Source organism: Lactuca saligna, chromosome 9, assembly GCF_052625555.1.
Source record: "Lactuca saligna cultivar CGN05327 chromosome 9, ASM5262555v1, whole genome shotgun sequence".
Taxonomy (NCBI): Eukaryota; Viridiplantae; Streptophyta; class Magnoliopsida; order Asterales; family Asteraceae; genus Lactuca; species Lactuca saligna.
Window position 1 is genome coordinate 138,603,846 of NC_136425.1, and position 3,530 is coordinate 138,607,375.

General features: G+C 38.8%; 1 protein-coding gene across 1 annotated transcript; it reads left to right on the forward strand.

The window, feature by feature from the left end:
• Positions 1 to 339: 339 nt before the first annotated feature.
• Positions 340 to 3,174, forward strand: LOC145017478 (zinc finger (Ran-binding) family protein). The gene is made up of 5 exons (XM_078975506.1): positions 340 to 1,031; positions 1,124 to 1,241; positions 1,318 to 1,670; positions 1,749 to 1,847; positions 1,988 to 3,174. The coding sequence occupies exons 1-5, from the start codon at positions 433 to 435 to the stop codon at positions 2,976 to 2,978; spliced, it is 2,160 nt and encodes a 719-aa protein (XP_078831632.1). The 5' UTR covers positions 340 to 432; the 3' UTR covers positions 2,979 to 3,174.
• The last annotated feature ends 356 nt before the right edge of the window (positions 3,175 to 3,530 follow it).

The following is a 3,530-nucleotide window of genomic DNA, read 5'->3' on the forward strand; positions in this document are numbered from 1 at the left end:
AAACTCCAACCTAACTCTACATTTATGAAATTTACAACCTATCTAAAGAACTCTTTATGAATCCGAACTAAAAAGTTGACCCCAAAAACAAACCGAAAAAACTTAGAATTGAAGTGAAAAAGCGAACAAAAAGATTACAAGACCGAATTGGTCTAAAACAACATCTGTAAAAAAAAAAAAAAAAAAAAAAAAAATCCGAAAAAAAAATTACAATGCCATAACCCAAGAACCACATAATCGAAATAATATTGGGTTGGGCTTTACCAAACTGTTTTGGGATATTTCACATTGGGCTACAAACAACAACACCTCTGGTCTGAAGGGTGGCCCCTGCCCCCTGCTGGCCTGCTATACAACTTTCAGGCTCGGGGGTTTAAGCTTCTTCACCATCATCGCCGATGGAGGTTTAACCTTTCATTTCCGACGAATGAAATGGGTTTATCTCACCTCATCTATTTCCGACGCCTCTTTCCTCGAAACCCTTGTCTCCACAAAACCATTTTCATCAGTCAACTGATTGTGAAGCCCTTCTCTTCCAGCACACCCACTCCAGACCAAACAAATCCAAAACCAACTTCCCTCTCTGCGCGCATGAGCTTTGTATTCGATCAAATAGATGCCATTGAGAAAGAACGTTCCGAAAAAGACGAAACCCTACAACGAATCCGATCTTGGCGTGAATCCAAGAAAGAAAAGCAACCCATCATCGAACATGAAGAGACTGCGAAACACGCCGATGATGTTACCGTTTCTGGGGTTAAGGAGAAAGGATTGATGACCAGAGGAGTGGAATTGGTCCATCCATGGCCGGAGTGGATTGAATTGATGGAGAGGTTAGTTCAGCAGAACTATTTCGATTGTAGAAGAAAAGACGAAGATAAAATGATTTCGGATTCAGGGTTTGGTGATGTTGGTGCTGATGGTGGTTTTATGGCGGAGGTAATGGAGGAAGGTTTTGATTTCACTAGAGATTGGAAGACTGTTCAGACTGCTGGTCTTAATTTTGGCAAAGATAGGTTTGATATCTTGAGGTCAGTTAGGGTTCTATGCCATTTCTGTATACGAAACTTGTTTTCATTTTTTCCATTTACATTTGAGATTTTAAGGTGGAAATTTATTTCAGATCTTTACCAAGACAAGATATACAACTTTTAGTTGGGTATGGATGCCCTAGTGCAGACAAGAAGGTCGTCTTCTCTGCAAAGTTGTTGAGGAAACATGTTCATCTTGATGAAGGAGATGTAAGTTATATACCCATTTAAGTACCAATAATACACTATTAATAGCAATGTGCTTATTTGTATAATTGTATTTCAGGTTTGTAGTTCATGTAGCTTAAGGAGTTCTTGTGAACGTGCATATTTGCTAACAAATAAAGAAGATGAGGCAAGAACCATTGACATTATGCGTGTTTTGATGACATATGGATTTGATCCTGTAAATGGATCAGTTGTGAATGACTCACTTTTAAAGAAGAAAAAAGTGAAGATTGCTATTAGAAAACTGCTTCATGAAGTGGTGAAATTGAGTGGAATCCCAATAGATCCAAATCTTCCACCACCTATCATCAAAAGGCCTCCTCCTAAGGTGAAGCAAACACCTCCTCCTCCTAGAAAACGAGTGGGGCGTGATGATGTTGAGATGAAAAAGGGCGATTGGCTTTGTCCAAAGTAAGTGCATTTTATATCATTTTACTTTCAGTCTTTTTTGTTATTATGATATTGTAATTTGAAAAATGTACATTTCAGGTGTGACTTCATGAATTTTGCAAAGAACACTGTGTGTTTACAGTGTGATGCAAAGCGTCCAAAGAGGCAACTGCTTCCAGGCGAATGGGAATGTCCTGAGTATGTTGCATTCTTCCCCTGTTTTCAAATTATGCTTTTTTATGGACATTGAAAATAGGGTTATTTATGTGTGTGTTTATACAACAAAGTGGTTTTTTGTATAATATATGCAACAATTTTTCCGTTTTTCTATTTTCCAGGTGTCAATTCTTGAATTACAGGAGGAACATGGCGTGTTTCCACTGTGAATGCAAGCGGCCAAAAGATGAATTTACAGAAAACCAAACGCAAGAAAGGGAACGTGGGCCCGGGCCAAGGGCAAAAATGGACAACAACACTCCTTCAAGAAAAGAAGTCTCGGATGCATGGAACTTTGATTTTGATGAAAATGAATCAGATGGAGCTGAAGTTTCTGCTTTTGAGTACGCAGATTCCCGAAAGCTAGATGAAGAATACATGACACGGTCTCGTGACACGTCATTCCAGAACAGGCGGCCTTTAAGGCCTCCGGAATCGGAATTAGCGGATATGAGTCCCAAGAGGCCGGGAGTCGGATTTGATGATTTCGATGACGAGGAAGACGATGATGTCAATAGTTACGAGTTGGATACAAACCGGTTACCCAACGGTCCTTCGGTTAACTTTTCCGACCTTGACGTTGATTCCGATTCCGATCCCGAAGATAGCGACGGGAACCGGAACCAGAACCGGAACTGGAATCGGAATCGGAAACATGATGGGGTGGATTTCAATTCCGATGAAGATCTTCCGGTTCATCGGAACTGGAAATCTAGTCATGTTGCTAATTCTGGATGTGGAAGTAGACGTAAAGATTCCGATCTTAGTTCCGGTGATGAAGAGTTGAGTGATGATGATTTTCCACCTAAACGTAAGGGAGGGAGAAATGCGAGGTCGAATGATTATCGAAAAGGGAAAGATGAGTTTTTGAATGAGAGAGATGATAGATCAAGAGGAAGAAAAGCAATTCCTGATAGAAGAAGACAAAGTCCTTTTTCCAAAATTGCGGGATCAAGGCGAGATGGGCATGGAAATGAGGGTGGTGGGTCACGGGATTTTAAGAGCCGAAGAACAGAAAACTTTGGTGGTGATAAACAGAAGAATCGGAGGGATTCTGGGGATAGTTATATGGATCATGAAAGATTTAGTAGGCCGAGGGTGAATGTTAGGTGATTGATGTTTTTATGTATCACAAATCCTATGTGGTTTGGTTTCTCCATTTATAGGTCTAAGAAATGAGAGGTTATAGATAGGTGGAAAAAAGGAGAATGAGTTACGGGGTTAAGAGGCTAAAATCAGAGGTTGATTTTTTGATTTCTTACTATGTGAGATTTTTTGTTTGGGGTAAAAAGTTGAGTTTTGATGAAAAGTGACAACTTGTGAGATTGGTGAGTTTTTTCGTTTGTATTATTATGAAACGTGAAATAAATATAGGAATTTGAAGGAAATAATGTTTACTGATATATGGAGGTTTTAGGTTCTTATTGTAACATAATAATTGCAAGGGTGGATTTTTAACTATGTTAAAGTGGGGAGCAAAGTTGTCAAAATCTAGATGTCATCTAAGATCGTTTTATATTTTGTGAGATTGTGATTGTAAGGTTGAATTTTTTAAACATGAATCATACTTTTAGTTGGAAACCTCACAAATTTGAAAGAAAACATCCTAAGCAAAATATGAAACAACATCAATGTATTTATGTACAACTAAAGAAATGACATCAT

Bases quoted from the DNA above. Each gene is read 5' to 3' on its own strand.
- LOC145017478 (XM_078975506.1), top strand. From the start codon at position 433: ATGGGTTTATCTCACCTCATCTATTTCCGACGCCTCTTTCCTCGAAAC. The intron at 1,242-1,317 runs GTAAGTTATATA...ATTGTATTTCAG, and splicing joins TTCATCTTGATGAAGGAGAT to GTTTGTAGTTCATGTAGCTT. The intron at 1,671-1,748 runs GTAAGTGCATTT...TGTACATTTCAG, and splicing joins GGCGATTGGCTTTGTCCAAA to GTGTGACTTCATGAATTTTG.